The sequence below is a fragment of the Triturus cristatus genome, chromosome 4_2, assembly GCF_964204655.1.
Source record: "Triturus cristatus chromosome 4_2, aTriCri1.1, whole genome shotgun sequence".
Taxonomy (NCBI): domain Eukaryota; kingdom Metazoa; phylum Chordata; class Amphibia; order Caudata; family Salamandridae; genus Triturus; species Triturus cristatus.
In genome coordinates, this window is record NC_140586.1 from 190,832,753 (window position 1) to 190,851,567 (window position 18,815).

Here is an 18,815-nt window from a genome sequence, read left to right on the forward strand (position 1 = left end):
GTCTGGTGTAGTGGGTGCACATAGATCGTGCTAACGTCCATTCCGAGGCTGCACTTTGGATTAGAAAATGGCAGAAAAAGACATTCCCCAAAAAAAGCCATTACTTCCTTTTTAGATCGATTTCACAGGGGAACGAATGAAGCAAATGAGAGGAAAGAGAGGGTAAGAGGCAGTTCTTGGAGATGAGTCACGGTTTTCAGCAAGTGAGGAGCTAGACAGAGACAGAAAACAGGAGAGGTTATGACTTACTTCAAGCTGTGGGAGCAGGCAGGCCTGGATCTTCTCTCTTGATATTGCCGATCAGCAGCAGTTTTCCCGCTCATCAAGCAGGGCCTGCAGACAAACACCACTGTGGGGGGCTGTCCTTGACCTTATGCGAGGTTCTTTACAGCGTAATATAAGTGGCGCAGCACTCATCATGATGTCATGATAGGGATATGGTGCTGCTGGCCTAAAATACATAATGAAGAGGCCTGCTCACAAAATTAAAAGATCCATCCATTCTAGTGTCACGGCAAGTGCTGGGACAGCGTTACAAAAAAGAATGGCACCACAGCCCCAGTATGGCGGGCCGGGTGATCCGGGGGGGGGGGGGCAAACGCCCCTCCTTGCCCCCACCTGCAGACGCCCATGCCTCTGGGACCCAAGTTCCCTGGCCTTGGCGCCATTTAAGATGTTGATCCTTTCAGGTGTGGGCCTCTGTTCATTCCCTCTGTCTTGTTCCCAGTAGTCTCATCTTTCTACCTCTCTGCAGTGTCGGACTCGCCTCCACCTATAAGATTATCGGGCAGTGCCCCATGGGCCGTTCTGAGAAGTGAGTTTGTGGGCCACTTTTTTGGGTTGGATATGGACCTGTTTTATGGTCCATTGGGACGGTGTTTACTGTTAATTTCCCTGATATTAAAATAAACACTGCCTGTAGCAAGCTCAAATTCCTACTATCTTGATTACCTTGCAAAAGACTTATACATCATGTCTTTACAAGTTCGAAACTGCCCCAATTTACATACATGGGCCACATTTATTGGTCTCGGCTCTAGACAACGCATGCGCTGTCTCGAAGAGACATGTTCTATATACTTTGTGGGCTTGAGCCGGCCAATAGGCTTTCCATTTTCTGGCTCCGGCATAGCTCTCCTATTCTTACTCACCATTTGTCAATGACATGCATTTGTCATGCCTCTTCCTGTGTTTTACACTCCTTGAGAGCAGGGGCCAAGTACTGTATCAATCCACTGTTCAGCATTTTAGCATCTTAACTACTTTTTTCTTTGTTGTAAAAGCAATTCACACGGTTAGTCCTGTTTTCACTGGCTTTGAGCTCCGCTCCGTTTCTCTAAACAGGCCTGTAAATGGTGTTCTTATTTTCACATTTGCGCAGCTCGGGTAAATCTTTCGAAATAATGATCATTCCGGGTGACTGGACCCGACCCGCCGTCACTGCCCCGGCGACCAGCTGAGATGGAACTACCAACCGTGCGGCAGCCACCGTTGGAGAGTGGTTTCTCAACCTAGGCACCACCAGAGCACACCACAGTCTCGTCTGTGCAGCTGAGTCGCCCTAAATGCCCAGCATCGCTGCAGAAGAATCCTGCTCCTCGTTACTGACACGAGCGGCCGTACGGAATTTTCGTGCTTGCCTGCTTTGCAAAGATTAAGTGCCTGGTGGGGTGAGGTATTGTCTGATTTTCTAATAAAATGTGCGTTTTAATAGCGCGCGCTGAGTAGCATATTTATTCTACTGACACCAATTGTCATACAACAACTAAGATTGATGATGATAGAAAGGCTCAGGCAACACACATCTGAAATCACACTTTTAAATATGCGGCTGGTTACTGTTGGTAAATATCGGTGTGCCTGGCACTGACTGCTCCTGAGTTGGTGATAACAGAATTGCTGTCACTTGCAGACAGTGCCACTCGCAGTGGAGGCTCCTCCATTGGGGGCGTGGGGGAGTTGTCCCACTGCTTTCTCGCAGTGCGAGAAGCAGAAACATAAATTGGTAAAACTACCATTTTATGTTTCAGTGCGAGAAAGCAGAAGTGCCTGGTTGTGGGCAGGCGGGTGGGTGGTCCTGCTCGAGGGCAGGGGAGGAGTGGCTTGCCTACTGTTGTGGGCCCTGACTGCTTTGGTCGGCCCTGGGGCCGACCAAAGCAGTCATGCGCACTCTCCCTTTTCTCTATGTAGGCCTCATGCAGCCTACATAGAGAAAAGGGCCTCCCATTAGGCGTCTGGCTGGGGCGCTGTGTGCATGCACCGCACCAATCATAATGCTGCCATTGCAGCGTTTTGATTGGCGGAGGGGAGGCAAGCTGCCTGTGGGTGGCTTGCCTGATAACAGCTACAGGAAAACGTGGGATGGCAGGAGTCGGGACCCGGCCAGGAGCTGAGGCGGCGAGGGACGTGAGTTTTATTTTATTTTAATGAAACCCCTCCCGCCTCCGCCCATCCCCCGCGATGACCCCATTTCCACCCGCCCGTCATGCCGGCCGCGATTGACCATGGAGCATTTCTGGCAGGCCTTTGTCACTGAGCACTTGAAATGTTGTTCTTATGGGGGAGTAAAACCACGGAAGACAGGATGCCTGGTCTGACGGCGTCATTGTGCAGGTCAGGTGCATCACTTTGTTCAGCCACTCATTGGTATTAACATAGGTGAGGTGAAAGTGGACATTTGCAAATTTGTCGAGAGGGGTTTCTGTGACCTCAAAGAGAATTGTTATCACTTACTAGCCAAATCCCATGAGAATGTTTTTTAGTGTAGGTTAGTTAAAGTAAAACAACCTGCACTACTTTTAACAAGTAAATTATTGTCAATTGTTGAGTCTTATCTACGACAAGCCATTTAGTTCACAGCCACGTCATTGTGAGGAGGTAATCGAACAGTTTATTAACACAAAAAGGTTTGATGTTTTTTTGATTTCTTATATATATCTCGGCTATTCTCTACAGCCAGTCATATGATGCAGTTTTTTCAAAGGGGCTTTGCACGACCAACTTTGGTGTGCTGCTGTGAACATATTTAATGCAGGGAAGGCTAGTTACAGTTGTTGCTCGGCTGAATTCGTTTTGTAATAAAAGCAAAAACTTTCAATTGGCCAGTAATTTAATTTTCCAGCAGGTAGCTCTGCGAGCGCCGCTTCACGTTTTTATACAGGCTGAGGTAGGCTTGCTTGAGGCTGACAGTCAAACAGGTGTGTTGCCTGACGGTGATTAGGCTGGCCAAGCAGTGGGATGGAGAGCGGGCCCCACTCTCGTATTAGAAAATGTTAATTGAGCTTTTCTCTGCCGCGGCACTGCACATTTCTTTGTTTAATGCCTCTTTGACAGAAATTCACACAGTTAAATAAAAATATATATTTATTTTAATTGGCAGGTCTGCATCTTACTCGTTTAGAACGGAGCACAGGACTGACGTCACACACCTTTTGACTGGCCAGTTTTTCACACTTGTATTGATTGAAGATGAGTGGATTTAAGCTATTATTACTCAGCTTGTGTGTAAGGGCCTGTTGTCTGATCACTTAAATATGTGCTGCGCTCTGATGCCAAGGCTGGCTTAGTTAGCAGCAATTGAAGCCTTGAAATACATTTTACGAAGTCTGTTTCTATTTGAGGTTGGGAAAGATCAATTTTAACAGGTCAGTGGTGATTTTGTGGAATATGGGTTCGTTTTGTCTTGGCATCTTTGCATCTCTCTGACACGCAGTTCCATGGGTCCAGGTTGAGTCAGTCCGCAGTCTCCCGTGATTCTGGACAAGTCACTCAATATCAAAATGCATATGTCCGTCTGTAATGCAATTGGTGATCATGTAAAGCGCGTGATACCTTCTGGTCGAGTTCGCGCGATATAAAACTGCAAAAACAAACAAACAAAAAAAAGTTCCTGTCGAAACCTGCTGCCAGCTCACCCACATGCCGGGGTTGCCCACTACAAATGCTGCCTATTCTTGATTTCACCTAATGTCTCTCCCTTCCACCACCCAGTACTTCCTGTCTGTTTAACTCACTCATGGGTTCTTTTGCATCCCTGCTTTATCCCCTTGTCTCTGTTTTCTTATCTTGCTTTACTTCCGTCTTTCTCCCTTATCTGACTTTATCACCCTTGCTCTGGGCCAAGCCTGTTGATGATAAATAAGTTGCAGTCCCCACAAATAAAGCCAGCGCCCACCACCTGCATTCACTGGCACAAATTAAGCACAGCAGGCACTAATCCTATAGTATGGACTCCACATGATACCTCTGGTCTCCAACCAATAAAGCCAGAATGCGCATATGTAGCCATTTTGAAGGGAGGTGGTAGGGTTCAATATTTTAGTAACTCTTTAAACCCCAAATCCGACTTCATTGGGAGTTAATTTATCTTTGGGGCTCGCTGAAGTCACATATTGCATGAGGTGACACACTTAGACCTACCAATTCAAAAAAGAAAACTCTTTAGAGGGATGGTGGAAATAGTAGCAGAGGTGGAAAAGATACAACGCCAAGTTGGAAGAGCTAGCCAGTGATTTTGGAAGAGACATGCAATGCCGAAGAAGCATAGAAGTGGTGGTGGAAGAGACTACTAGTATTTGAGGAAGAAAAATGCAATGATCGTGGAGGAGAGAGGAAGTGATGGTGGAAGAGTCAGGTAAAGCTAAAACAGATAGTGATGTTGGAAAAGATAGGGAAAATGAGACAAATAGTGATGACAGAAGAAAAAACAGAAGTAGCAATGGAACAGAAAGTATTGATGTTGGAAAAGAGAGTGGGGATGGAGGAGACTGATTATGTGATGATGAGACAGGTAGTGAGATGGTAGAGAAAGGTATTGGATTGATGAGACAGACAGTGACAGTGGAAGAGACAGATAGAAACAATGGAGGGTATAGCTCATGATGATTGAGGACCTTCAAGTAAATAATTTTGAACATGTTCGCTAAGTCGTCCCTCCCATTCATCATACTGCATGGTGTATCGAGGATAGGCAGCGAGAGCACTTGTAACTTTAATCTTGAAATCAATGTTAATGAGAAATGTCTCCTCTTTTTAAAAAAATCATCTGGTTTAACTTTGCTCTGTCATTTTGCGATGCACTGTCAGTAACTGAGACCGATAGGCGCTGAGCTGCTGCTATGAGCCCGGCTTCATCACTGAATCTCTGAAGAGAAACGAGAAGCAGGACTGTTGTGGTGATACGACACAGGCTCTTCTCTGGGATTTACCTCTGACAGGAGTGGATGAAAAAATTTCAACTAATGAATTATTCCTTGTGAATGATTCCCCGGTGGGAATACCGTAGGAGTCTGACACGAGTGAACTCTGTGTTAGCTCACATAGCATCTCTGACATGCTAGAAAATACAAAAATAATGAGCCCTTCAGCCTAGGGAAAAATTATAGAATTAAACTATGCCTCCTCATCTCAAAGTATGTGTGCCATGCACTTATTTAAATAAGATATCAACTCTTTTGGGAGTCTAATCTCCAGCACGTTTACTTGAGAAAGTCATTATATTACACCTTACATTTCACTAAAACCCATGCTGTAATTTATTTGACATGTTTTAAGGTCTACTTCTCATTGCTACTTCTAATTACTTTATTCCAACTTGACTTCATGTGTTAGGTCATTTAAATGTATTATTATTATTATTTTCATTTCTCAAATTTGCTTGAAAATGCACCATTTGATCACCCCTTTGTCAACATTTTCTCAGGGGGAGAACCTCCCCGAACCCCCTGTAGGTTGTTCGGGCTCGCTCGCCCGCCACAGTGCAGTAGGACAATTATTTTTACGCCTCATCACTTTCAAATGTCAACAGCCGCCACTGATGACACCACCACCTTTGCAGCACGCAGCAGCAGTGAATGCACTTTCTCCTAAATTGCTTGGGCCCGGGGTCAAGTCAAGAGAGGAGCTGGTATGCTGCTGCCTAGTGCCAGAGACCGCAGGGGGGTCACTGAGTGACATCTCTGATGGCTTCATGTCTGCAGCCAGCAGAGTCTGATGCTGTTGACTTGCAGCAGCACTGAGACGCTCCCTCTGAGAGTGCCTACAGCTCCATCCCAGCAGAGCAGCACAAGCACCACTGAGACCGTCACAAATGCAGCGCCCTGCGGAGCAGACACACTGCCCCAGGCCCTTGTGAACTGCAGCCCGGGGAAGTCACTCACTGAGTCTCTCTGAGTCTGCTCTCAAGTTCACTCTGACCGCTGCAGGCATATGTTTTAACAATAGTAGACCATAATTCCAATTAGTTTACATCAAAGTGAGGCATATTTTTCTTAATTTATATTTCAGACATTTGAAACGCACAAAAAAGCCATGGATTTAGGTTAACTTGTTCCATCCACAAAGAGGGAATGAATCACATGAAATAATTTGAGATGAATGTTGTGTGTCAAATCCCAACTCCTTTCAGAAGTAAAACCCAAGCTGTCAGTATCCCATGTTCTCTGGTGCCCTGCACTATAGCCACTCTTGAAATAAATATCTGGTGCAATTTGCAGAGGTCATAATGGGCTTTAACTTTGACAGCTCAAGCAGCCAATGCAGCCTAGGTCTCACAACGGAACAGAAACAAGGAAAGAAAAGGGGAAATGCACTCTTTTACATTATATAATCTCAGTTGGTCAATGCAATCTTTGCAGAAGTATTGTGTGTAATTAGAGAGATCAGAGTCCTTGCACGGGGGAATAGTGTCTTCTGTATTACAGTGCTATGACGTCCCAGCCTGTAACTAAAACCACTGTGAAAGTGCATGTTATGGTTTTAAAATTATCTTAACACAGTATACAAGAGAAGTTGCACTGTATGGTAATCCATTTCAGGGGTTTTGTGCAGTAAAGATATTTTTAGAGCTTCTCATTGCTCAAACGTGTTTAATTTCTGGTATTTATCTCTTTCCATGCACGCTTTGCTTGGTTTAACTCACAAGAAAGTATCACTCAAAGGGCCACACGTTTGACAGTTGGATGTCACTTGTAAGTGTACGGAAACCTTGTAAATGTCACACATAAGCAATCTGAAAACTTGGCAGCTATGGCCTGCAAGTAAAGTTATAGCACCTGAGCTGAGCTCTGCAATGCAGTCACTGTCTGCACAAAGTTGAGTTGAGCGTCAGTGAGTCAGGCTCCGTTCTGGGGCCTCTCTCACATCCTAGTGCCCTTCCATTTCTGGTGCTTTGCAGCAGTTTTAAGATCTTCCTAGGGTTTCTTGTTGCTCAAATGGGTGTAAATTCTGATATTTATATGTTTTCCCCACCTTCATTGGTTAATTTTGCTCCTGAGGAAGTATCACTCATAGTCGTTGCAGTGGTGGCCGACACAAATAAAAAGTGGTGGTGTGGGTGGAGGGGATGTGGGGGGAGTGCGGGAGTTTCTAATAAATAAATAAAGCTCACCTGATGCTGCCGGCCCCCTCGTGCCTTGGTGCTCCTGTGTTTCCTGCTCACAGCAGTCTCCCTGGGACAGCTTCAAAGACTCCCCATCGAATCCTCACACTGCTCTCATGCTATATTATTAAGCATGACAGCAGCACAGGGATTGGCCTGAGCAGGCTGGTTTAACGCTCGCTCAGGCACAGGGAGTCTGTGCTGTTTCTCCAAACCTAGCTGTGCATGTCTGTTTGGCTGGCCTAAGACAGATGGCCAAACAGACATGCGCACTTAGCAGTACACATCACTCCGCCCCATCTGCCATGGCCCTGTCCCGCCCCTCCCTACACACGCTGGCTCAGCCAGCAGCTGAAAAATAAAATGATAATAAAATATATTTTTTTTCCAGCTATTGGCTCTGAGCCAGCGGGCTTTCGTCTTTCGTGTTTTCCCTGCTCTGTGGAGTAGCTAAGGGTAAGAAGGTGTCTACATCTACCATCAGTTGGTGGGTGCGCTTGGCAGTTTGCCCGTCCTATAAGTCGGTGGGTCTGGCTCCTCCGACTCGGGTCCAGGGGCTCTTCACTCGGTCTGTGTGCACTTCCTGAGCTGAGGCGGCTAGTGTCTCTATCCCGGAGATTTGTAGAGTGGCTACCTGGCAGTCGCATCATACATTTATCAAACAATAGCGCATCGATGTATTACATGTCTCTGTGGACAATTTTGCTGTTGGTGTTCTGAACGCAGCTTTGTCTTACACTTTTTTTGATTAAACTTCGTATTCAGCATGGATCCTTGGTGTCATGCTGTTTCTTGGTGTTTTGGTTTGTGAGATCCTCACTATTGTAAGGACTGGGATGAGGAGGTCCTATTAGGGGGTAATGTGTTGTTACTTACTGGTAATCTTCATTACCTTGATTAAGGTCCTCCTTGTCCCAGTCCTGTTCCCCCTTCCAATAAATAGTAATAATAAAAGAAAGACTAGCATTTTAAATGGCCTGTCCGGAGGCGGATCGCCTCACTATAATAAGGACTGGGATGAGTAGGTCCTATGTGGGAGTAACGTTTTGCGGTAGGCGTTTCGTTTCTGCAACTATGCCACATGCCAGTTGCCCCCACCCTCCCCCCTGATCTTTTAGAGCCACCATCTAGTTTTACCCTCAGCTTTATTTTTCCACTCCCACAACTCATTTTATCTAGTGCATGTGCAGGTAAGTTTGATAAGTACCGGCATCTGCATCAAAATATATAGTCTTGCTAATAATTTTCCGTACATGTTGGGTCCTTAGAACGTTATTTATTATTCCCGCTTCCAGCCACATCTGAATTTCAATTTTATGAAAATGGCGTTTCCTTTCATTGTCTGTTGAGGCTCGCATGGAGGCAAAAGCCTCCTTTTTACATAGTTTTTATTTTTTTTAACATAAATAACATGATATTTCACATGCAGCCAGCACATCGGGTGTGCCATGGTGTAAAAGTTGATTTTATAATGTTCTTGTTTTGAGCCTTATTTTTTCCAGTGAGTCAGACTAACAGAGTATGTCTTAATTGCTATTTCATATTGTTATGACATGCAGTTGGCTTCGTTGTTTAAAACGAGTGACTGGTTTGTTTTAACAAGTGGAATGGATTGTTTTAAATGATCAATTAGAGAGGGTAACGACAAAGGCCTATTTTGAAAAGTGCATTTTCTCCTATTTAACTGAAAGGGTATTGAGTCCACCAAAAACATGGCAAATGAAAGACTTCTATTTGCCGACGCACTGCAAATTCAACACCGCCTTGTGATTTGGCATTCAACTACTACTTCTCCGAGGCCCATTAAACAACCAGCCCACCTCAGGCTGTCTTCTTTGTAAGAAAAGATGCAGTTTTAGCGTGACCCTTTTTGAACATTTTCTTTTTTCTTTTATTTTTATACGTTTTTATACATACATACATACATTTGTTATCCGGGTTCGCCGGGAACTAACATGGTATAAAAAAAAATAGTATAGAGTACCTTTTCGGTCGGGTCCACCATTGCTGGCTATATTTATTATATATGAAGAAATAGGGCGTAAGGTAGGAAAGTACAGGAAAGATTGGAATAAGTCGAGGAGGAGGATAGGACAGAGATACAACTGTATATACCCTCTTGGGTTGGTCGCCGTTTTGTTCTAGTTCTTGACAGGTCTCTTGATCAGAGCTGTTTCTTATGGTGGCTCGTACGGGACCAGGGCTTTGTCCAGAACTTCCCATAGACCTCTGGATGACGCTTTCCATGGGGGGTATTGCACCGCCAGGTTATCTGCTCCCCTGAGGTGGATGACCCAGTTAAGCCAGCTCTTGTAGGATGTTTTTGAGGTGTCCTTCCAGTTCGTTAGCACCAGTTTGACTGCTGCTGTCAAGGGTAGGTCCAATAGTTCTCTCTCTCCCTCTGTGAGGAGGTCTCTTCGAATGAACGCCGTGGTGAGTGAGGCAAAATTCCTTGTAATCTTGCACTTAAAGACATTGTTTATGAAGTCAAACACCCTATCCCAAGAGTTCTTGAGTGTTGGGCATTGGAAGACCAGGTGTTCCAGCTCCCCCTTCCCCATGCTGCAGTTCCAGCAGAGTGGGCTATCTCTGAGGCCTAGTGTGTGTAGGCGGGCTGAGGTCCAGAATGTTTTGTGTAGCAGCCATAGTTTGGTTTGGGCTAGGACTGGGGTGATCTTATTTCGGGTGGCTGAGGCCCACATCCTTTCCCACTCCTGTTCGTTTAGCGGGGGTGTATAAGTTTATCCCAGTATCCCTTTGTTTTATTGTCGAGTTCGGACTTGAGGGGTCGTAGTGTTTTGTAAAGTTTTGATGCTTGGTGGCCTAATTTATTTATGCTTGCAACGTATTGGAAGATCGAGGGCACGGTGTCTACTATTTTTGATTTTGTTATGGCTGTCTTTATCTTTGGAAATCTGTACAGATCTAGGTCTTCTAGTTAGTGGAATGTCTTCAGTTCAGAGAATGTAATTGGTGTTGCTTTTTTTTCTAGTTGGTATGGGTGTGAGATGCCCTTTACTATCCATGTGTCAAATCTGAGGGTTTTCCCCTTGTATTTAATATTGTTATTCATCCATAATGCTTCTGATTTGGAGCCTTTGATGCTGACCTCTATTTTTGATTCAAGTTTTAAGAGAGCTATCTTGGTATTCCTCAGTATTGGATTGTTCGCGTATGGGTATGCGTTTGTTGTTAGTAGGGCTAGTGGGTTTAAGTTGTTCAGAATGGCCTTTTCTACCTGAAACCACACCGGTGTGTATTCTGGTGTCTGATCTACCCACTGTATGCCTTGTTTAGCTAGGAAAGCTAGTTGGAAGAGCTTGAAGTCTGCTAGGTTCACCCCCCCTTGCATTTTTGGTAATCTTAGTTTTTTTATACTAATCCACGCTTTCTTGTCGCGCCAAAGGAATTTGGTGCACATTTTATATATCTTTTGTTGGAAGTCCTCTGTTAGGAAGATGGGGAGCATGCCTGACAGATAATTTATCAGAGGTGTGATCATCATTTTTAATGTTTCGATTCGCCCTCACCATGTCATAAATTTAGGTGACCAGGCTTCTAATTGTTTCTTTATCTTTACCAATAGGAGTTTCTCATTGTGCCGTATTGTGGTTATTAGGTCACTGCCAAATAATATCCCTAAGTATTTGATGTGGTTTGTCTGCCAGGCCAATCCTGAGTCTCCCAGCACTTCCCTAGTGCAGTAGATATTTAATGGCTTGCACTCAGATTTTTCATTGTTAAGCTTGTACCCGAGAGTTCTGAGTATTCTTTTATCGTGGACATTAGCGCTTTTATTGAAACCTTGGGCTGCTCTGTCATTATTAGGATGTCGTCCGCGTAGGCTGCCAGTTTTATGACCACTCCCTTAAAGTTGATCCCTCTTATGTTTTCGTTCAATTTTATGTCTTTAATTAGGGGTTCAAGAGCCAGGAGGAAGAGTGACAGTGAGAGCGGGCACCCTTGTCTGGTTCCCTGTTGGAGTTTGAACGTTTTAGAGAGTGAACCATTTACCATGATGCACGCCGTGGTGGTCTGGTACAGGGCCATTGTCATTCTGATGTAGTCATCTCCTAAGTTGAAGCTGTGCATGCATTGTTCTAGGAAAGCCCACGACACCTTCTCCGCATCTAGTGTTATGGCCACTGCTGGTGTCTGTCTCGTTGAGACTTGCTCTAGTACATGACAGAATAGACATGTATTGTCGCTCGCCAGACGGTTTCGCGTGAAGCCGACTTGAGTGTTCCTTATTATTTTGGGTAGGAACTTGTTCAGTCTGGCCGCCAGGATTTTGGCGTATAGTTTACAGTCCACATTGATAAGTGATATGGGTCTATAGTTTTCCGGAAATTGGTGGTCTTTGCCTTCTTTCAGTATAACTATTATTGTTGCTTCTGTCATAGACAGTGGGACACTCCCTGATGTTGCTGTTTGGTTAAATACCTTTTTCAGGGTTGACGTTAGCTGGGGTAGAAAGGTTTTATAGAAGTCGGCCGTGAAGCCGCTTTTTTTAGTGATTTAAACATTTTCATTCATACAGTCTTCAAAACTTTTATGCCCCAAGTTTCAGTGTTGCATAATAAGGACATTATTCTTTAGACCAAATTTGTTTTATTTTCATTACGTGACCTGTGTGAGAGCATGACAAATTGAGCATCCCTTTTTCCTAGCAAGTTATTGTTACTGGGAACATGTTTGTTATAAGTGGCACCCACCGTCTTAGTTCGGTCACACTAAAAAATGAAGGTGCCTCTGTCACTCTGTACACACACACATAATGGTGCATTCATGGACCTACAAAATGACGCTAAACCAACAACAGCTTCATTATCATGCCTTTTCTTTTTGCCATACTAAACAGTACCGACAAAAGAATTTCTTTTTACTGATGTAGTTTAGCGTCCTCAAAAAGGAATGTCAAAGCTTTAGTTCTAATTGCCCAATTGATTTATTTTCTCATAATTTGTGTTTTGCCTTGACCTTGATTCAACGTTCTTGGTCGCAATGTGGAGCACATAACAGATGTTTTAACCAATTTAATACTCTATGGATAAATTCCATTGCCAAAGGCGTCAGCTCTCCAATCGCTGAGACCTATTGGCTTTGCCAATACTTTTTTAGCTATCTAATTTAGTAATGGGGGTCACTTTTATGTTGTTGCCCGGAACTCTTTTCGTTCCCAGTCTGACACTGTCTCTCCATCTTCTCTACACTTTCAGGCCATTTTAGGATGAAGTAAAAGTACTACACAAAAAATCCAGAGTACGAAATAACTGTTTACTGGAAACTAACGTTCTAGATATTCTGTAACTCACTTGAAAGCTAATCATAAGCATTTTGTGTCCACAGACATTTAGCACTACTATGAAGAGAAGCAAGACCAGGGAGAGACAAAATCGGCAGGGTGCAGTCCTTCGATAGACTGTATTGGAACTGCTCAACAGCTGAGAGAACACAATCTGGAGGGCAGGGGGCTCAGGAAAGCCGAATTTTGGCATATTTGTATGATAGCATCTAAGACATATTTTTCAACAATTAAGTTATTAAATGGGATACAATTACATAGTCCATGATTAGCCTGATAATCTGGCATGAATCCTAGACAGTGGTGGCTCCTCCGCAAAGGTGGAGGAGCGTCGCCCCACTGCTTTAAGAGCAGTGCAGCGGAAAAATAATATGATCATTTTATTTTTCACTATAGGCTGGGTTATGGCAGGACGGGGCTAGGGTTACGGGGGAGGAGTGGTTTGCCCACTCCAAGTGCGCATGACTGCTTGGCCGGCCCTCTTGGGCCGGCCAAAGAGTCCTGCGCCCTTTACATCTTCCCATCAGGCTTGCTTTGCACAGCCTGGTAAAGAACATGCAAAGCCTCACAGTCCTCGTCTGAGTGCCCAACCATGGAGCTCAGACTCATCACAACACTGCATTGCAGCGTTGTGATTGGCTTAGGGGAGGAGCCTGTGTGCTTCCTGCTTCCATCGCTACGGAATTAGGCAGCTGAAGGGACCGAATGGGAGGGCCGGCAGCACAATGTGAGTAGATTTTGTCTCCCTGCTCCCCCATCCCTTGCCTCATCACCCCAGTCCCCTGGCAACCGCCACTGCTCCTAGACCTACTCTGGATCCCTCCTGCTCCAGATCTTGCATGAGTGCAGACCTGCATATCTGGAAACGTAAGCTTGTCTGCCTGTACTTGTTTTTCGACACCAATGGTAGGTCACATTTAAAAATAACTTCTTCTGAGCAGCTACTTTATGTGTTTCTGTCTACTCACACAAGCTCTAAACATTTCTCCCTCCAAGCAGTTTTGTTAGTGAGTGCTCAGTTGCCAGCGTGTTTACGCAAGGGCATAGCGAAGCCCCCACTCTACCAGCTTAAGCGGGTACCTGCAGCAAATTAAATAGTTGTATGTCCTTTCTTAACTTTCATCTCTGGCTTGCAGGTCATTGCAAAGCAGAAGAAAAGACTGATAAATTACAGTCATACAACTGTGGGATGGGGAAAGGGTGGAAGAATTCAAAAAAGTAAAAAATGGTGACAGAATGGAAGAGAAATGTTTTGAATATAGCAGAAAAAATAAGTTAGAGGCAACTAAATAGCTTGAAGGAGGGGAAGAAAATTTCAAATAAGACCTGAAAGAAGAAAAGTTAAACAGAAAGTAGGAATCAAAAGAAGAATGGAAAGGAGCGAAAGAAAAAGAGAAAAAGAATGGAGCGGAAAGAAAAGAATTAAACTTAGAAAAAGGGGTGGCAGGAAGAAACAAAGAAATAAAAAATGGGAAGAAAAAAAGAAAGTATAGCTGAAAATAGTCCTTGAAATGACGGAGTTTTCTTGTTACTGTATTTTCTACTAAAAAAATCAATAAATACAATTAAAAAAAAAAAAAAGTTACGCTGAAAGTAGAATAACATATTGGAGAGAAGAAATGAGAGACAGGTGGAAGGAAAGAAAATAAAGATTTAGCAAATGGAAGGAATTCAAGAAGAATGAAGGATGAGAGAAGAGGCAAAGGAAGTACAGGAGATAATAAAACAAGAATGTTAGAATGGGACTAAAGAAAGTAAAGAGGTAAAACAGGAAGAAACATTAAACATGAATAAAAAGAAGATCAGAGAGCTCTAAAGAAACCTCAAAGAAGAATGGGCAGAACAAAAGAAAAATGGAAATACAGAATGAAATTAGGAGAGAAGAATGGAAAGAATAAATCAGAGAAAGAAAGAAAGAAGTTGACGTTGGCAAATGTACAGTTTTAGCCACATTCTTTTCAAATCATGCTGTAAAATGCCTCATCCTGAAGCTTTTTCATCTGGGCAACACTGTCCACTATCTCTTTATAGAAAGGGTCGGGATCGCTCACTTTGCTAGGACATTTCGTTCCACGTTGCTCAAAGTGGGAGGTATTTTATTTTTCTGACTACTCCGTTGTGTTCACGTAGTCTATATATGTCCAAGGAGCTCTCTTGTGGTTGATGGGCGCCCTTCCTTCAGCTGCATGGAAGGCGCTGACACATCCAGCTACATATGTAGGCTGCTATTTTTATGTGTGTCTACCCGCCTGCTGTAAGGGCCTTACCGTTAGAGATACCAGAAGGAATTCTCTTGTACAGTTCGGGCTCTTCCTGGATGAGACGGACATTTTTCTTTGTCAAGTCAGAAACCTTCTCCTGGAGCTCTTCGAAGACCTGGAAGCGAGGAGGGAAATGAGGGAGTAAAACTGGGGGCCAGAGACGGTGGAGAGTCCACTCCACTAAACGTATCCCTTAGTAAAATGTCAATGTATGATCAGAAGAGTGATCCACAATTAGGCGCAGGGAAAGTCTACAGAGCTCTGAACATTACCAGTGAATGTGAGGTCATGAAGTTGAAGTGTGCTGTCAGTGAGGAGGGCTCTGAGCAGTACCACAAGAGGTCAGGTAGTTGATAGTGAGCCTGACCGCCTGAGAGTGTAGTACTGAGAGAGCTCAGACAGGTGTCTGCAAGTATGTGGACCCAGAAGCTGTATTAATGGAAGAGCTAAGCTTGGTATCAGTGAATTGGGGTCCGTGGAGTTGTAGTACTTGGAGAGCACATTTAGGAGTCAGTCAGTATCGCCCTTTGGGGGCTGTAACACTGGCATTGATTCACCTTGGTGTCATGGAGTGTAGGAGGCCCATGAGGCAGTAATACAGAGCGGGCTGAGCTCGGTGTCAGCGAGCGTGGGCCCCTGAGGCTGTCGTACTTAGCTTGGTGTCAATGAATAGGGGCACATGAGCTGTAGGGCTCAGCTTGGTGTCCGTGAGTAGCGGTCATTGAGGCTTCAGTGCTAGGAGAGCAAGCTTGGTGTGAGTCACATGCTATCCAAGGATCCTGTAATGCTGGGAGAGCTCAGCTTGAGGTCAGTAAATGTTGGGCAATGAAGCTGTAGCAATGTCAGCGCTCCGCTAGTCAAGGAAGAAGGCCCACGTTCACCATTCCCCATCACACAATATTCACACATACTCCTCACTCACCTCCACATTGAGCAGGAACGCCTTCTTCACTTCATCCAGCACCCTTCTCTTGGTGCAGTCATCCATTTCAATGGCATCCATGCGAGCACGATACAGTTGCTTGAACTTTGTGGCACTCGAAACCCCATCAAATGTAAAGAAGGCCAATCCTTCACCGGAAGTAGGCAGCCTCAGGGCTTTTTGAGGAATCTTTTTAAGCACCTGCCCACCGGATAAGTCCCCCAAGTAGCGGGTGTAGGCATGGGCTACCAGAAGCTCGGGCTCGTGCTGGCCTACATGATGGAGTCTGTTCACATACTTCCTGGTGGCCTTGGGGCAGGGGATCTCTTGCCTCCACTGTGGTCCATAGAAGTATTCCAGGTCAAGCTCCAGCGCTGCTTTGCGATGCAATTCGACAGGGAAGTAGACAGGAGCATAACCCGGGTGACTCTTGTTACGCTCAATCTCCTCCTCCAAAGCATCGTAGACGAAATACAAGGATGACATCACGAGCTGCAATCGAAATCAAGAAATTAAAGATAGTTGCTAAACCATCAGATACAACAAAAACCAATACTTGATATAGAAGGACAATATCACCAGCTGCATTTGAGAGCATGAGATGAAAGACAAACCATAAATGGTCAGACTCAACAAAGATCAGTTTTTGCTATAAATGGATAACAGCAGCAGCATTAAGTGAGACCATGAGACGGAGGGTGGAAGTCAAGCCATCAGATACAAGGAGAAGCAGCAGACCATGTCTAACGACATCACAAATACAACTAAGAGCATTAAATGATGGCACGCAAGATCCATTCAAAGTAAAATTTTAGAAACACCACTGGAGTGCCAAAAAGCTACAGGGAGAGCCAAGAGGATTTACTTGTACAACAAATAGGTAGTACTTTTTTGAAATGTTTTAAATATAGAATTATAGCATATGCTTTTGTGAATTATGATGAGGCTCGCAGTATTAGTGTGATTTCTGTTCAAACTTGGGAAACTAATATAAAACATAGTATCTGAGCATCCTATTAAAAAAGGAGAAGAAGAGAGACCCATCTCCCGTACAAATAAACATATGTGAATTCTTGGGACCGTGATTGTACAGGCCATATCGGTGAGCACCTGAGGACAAAATGGTCATCAAATTGCCCTAATCAAATAGAATTGAGACTTTTAAATGGATGCATAATATAAACAATACATAATCCAAAGCATGGTTGATTTGGCTGTACGTACTAAGCAAGTTTCTGATTTAAAAGCTTTGCTCAAGCATTTTTAAAGGTTTTCTAATACCTCTTCCCCTACTTGTAAAATGTTCAATCAAGCAAATGGAAATATTGCTTTATCAAGCAATCAAGAAACAAACAATTACTTTAAATAACCTGTTCATAAACAAGTTTATTTGTACGAGTCAGCTGTTTTAAAACAGCACATAAGCTCTGGTGAATTGCACACTTTAAAATTATTTTCGTTGAATGAAAACACTTGAAATCTATACATTCCCAATGGATGGATAAGTAATGTTTTTGCGAAAGTAAACGAGAGAGGTAAATAAGAATTTTCCAGAAAATTGATAAAGGGCAAAGACAATATAAATATATCATAAGATATCATTTCAAATTACGTAAAATATTATTTTTCGGATTTATGTATTTATAGTTAACCTCATTTATATTCATGCAAACAGAACACTGCTTAAGAGGAGCATTATTTCTCTTTTTAGCAGGTAAAGAATATACGATGTGCACCTTTTAGGTTTGGCTTGACTTTGCAGATGTCTGCAAGACCGATTGGTTCCTGTATACACAGAATGGTCTTTGCATCAGACCTTTCTGACATTGGCTTGTTTAGTCAGCCTGCTTCATCAGTTTTGCTTTTAGACTTCGTCGATCACATCATGGAACCACCTAAAAGAGTGTACATGTCCTACATCATGCTTAGTGCTGTATTATGTTCCTAGAATGTGATTGCACTACAATACAGGAAAGACTCGTTTACGTCTGAAAAGTACCCTGAATCATCACACATTAAATTCTTACCCTATAAATAAACTATATACATAATTATTAGCATTTGTAGAGCGCGACAGCTACCTCCAACGGAGGTGTCCCGGCGCTGGCATCCATCCAGGGAGGGTGATAGACCAGGAGAGAGAAACAGGGAGTTAGAGGGTAGCAGAAAGGCCAAACAACCAAGTTTTCAAGGCCTTTCTAAAAGGAAGTTCCTCCTTTATCCGACGCAGGGGGTTAGGTATCAGATTCCAGAGCGTGGCTGTTTTTACCGCAAAGGCTCTTCCCCCTAACCTTACTTTCCTAAAGCGTGGAATGGCTAGGAGATTCAGGTTGCTGGAACGAAGAGTTCTAGCATTCTGATATTTTTGGAGCCTACGTCTCAGATAGAGAGGACCAACCTCTATGAGTGCTTTGTGGGCAAGGACTAGAGCCTTAAACATCACTCTTTTTTTAACCGGCAGCCAATGTAGGCTTTGCAGATGGGGGGTAATGTGATACCGTAAGGGCGCATTTCTAATAAGTCTTGCAGCAGCACTTTGGATCCTTTGAAGTCTCCACAAAAGATAGTCAGGGAGACCAATGAAGAGGCTGTTGGCGTAGTCCAACTGAGAGGTGACGAGCGTATGGACCACCGTCTTCCTGCATTCCATAGGAAGAAAGTGAAGGCACCTGCGCAGTGCAAAAGCAATCCTTTTATTTTATCTTCAGATTTCTTTATTAATACTTTTGTCAGGACTCCATTGTGAGCCTGACCTTAAGATATCTGCTTTATAGTGTTGACCCTTGGCAAATTTGAATAGCCTAGCTCCAGGACCAAATAAATTATTTCTGCCATATTACATTTTTTTTGCTCCTAATGCATGCTCTCTTTTTGTTGGCGCATACCTGTGCTGCATCAATTGAGGCCATCAGTGGTCAAGACTGAATTCCGTTCACTTTACCTGTGCTG

General features: G+C 43.8%; 1 protein-coding gene across 1 annotated transcript in view; it reads right to left on the reverse strand.

The window, feature by feature from the left end:
* LOC146833347 (heme oxygenase 1-like) overlaps window positions 1–18,815 on the reverse strand; it is a 61,230-nt gene that overhangs the window by 16,251 nt on the left and 26,164 nt on the right. The window contains exons 3-4 of the mRNA XM_085600064.1: window positions 15,867–16,358; window positions 14,951–15,059 (exon numbers count right to left, since the gene is read on the reverse strand). Coding sequence (XP_085456190.1) covers window positions 14,951–15,059; window positions 15,867–16,358 — 601 coding nt within the window. The remainder of the gene's footprint in view (window positions 1–14,950; window positions 15,060–15,866; window positions 16,359–18,815) is intronic.